Source organism: Penaeus monodon, chromosome 28 (genome assembly GCF_015228065.2).
Source record: "Penaeus monodon isolate SGIC_2016 chromosome 28, NSTDA_Pmon_1, whole genome shotgun sequence".
In the NCBI taxonomy this organism is placed as follows: Eukaryota; Metazoa; Arthropoda; class Malacostraca; order Decapoda; family Penaeidae; genus Penaeus; species Penaeus monodon.
Window position 1 is genome coordinate 4,871,123 of NC_051413.1, and position 930 is coordinate 4,872,052.

The window sequence follows — 930 nt, forward strand, 5'->3', positions numbered from 1 at the left end:
TCATTGTGATGTTCAAAGCAGGAAGGTATTCATAAGTAGAAAATATGTGAGGTAGGATGTTGATAAGAAATTTATAGATCTGAGTTGTAGAATCCAGTATTAATAATCAAAAAGATTACTAGTGAATGATTTTATTTATAATTGTTATTTAGTTTATACTAGCAATGGCATGAAACATTAGCAGATATTGATGTGTAGATAGAATCTGTCATAACTAACCTTTTCACTTCTTCCCAGGCCTGACCTGTACCGAGCATCTGGCAAGTTTGAACTCCTTGACCGTATTTTGCCTAAGCTGAAGGCTACTGGTCATCGTGTACTTCTCTTCTGTCAGATGACCCAGCTCATGACAATCATGGAGGATTACCTCATGTTTAAGGGATTCAAGTACCTGAGACTTGATGGTAAGTTTTAATCAATGTATCATTTGTCTTAGGCAAAGGACAGAAAAAATTGTGTGAAGCTGGTAAATATTATTACTTACATTTTATAAAACAAAGTCACTTTGCTAATGTAGTTTAGCTGTATGATAGTAATTTTGAGAGGCTTTCTTGAGGAATGGAATCCAGTCTTATGTAAATAATTTGTCTCATCCTTTTAGGCATGACAAAGTCAGAAGATCGAGGAGAGCTTTTGAGACTATTTAATGAGTCTCGGGAGTTCTTCCTGTTCTTGCTCTCCACTCGAGCTGGTGGCCTAGGTCTCAACCTTCAGTCTGCTGACACTGTAATCATTTTCGATTCTGATTGGAATCCTCATCAGGATCTCCAGGCCCAGGATCGAGCCCATCGCATTGGCCAAAAGAATGAGGTGGGAATTTTTTGTTGTCTTACTCTCATTATGGTCACTTTCATGTATTGACTTGTAAACCATATCATTTGAAATATTTGCAAATAATACTTTTGTTTTGATTATAAAACGGTTTTGGTT

At 36.5% G+C, this 930-nt stretch overlaps 1 protein-coding gene across 1 annotated transcript in view; it reads left to right on the top strand.

Moving 5' to 3' along the window:
• The window catches only part of LOC119591307 (transcription activator BRG1-like), a gene marked incomplete at its 3' end in the record, with an annotated part of 18,291 nt that overhangs the window by 9,592 nt on the left and 7,769 nt on the right, over positions 1-930 (top strand). Inside the window, 2 exon segments of the mRNA XM_037940034.1 lie at positions 238-404; positions 602-810. Of these exon segments, the coding sequence (XP_037795962.1) occupies positions 238-404; positions 602-810 (376 nt within the window).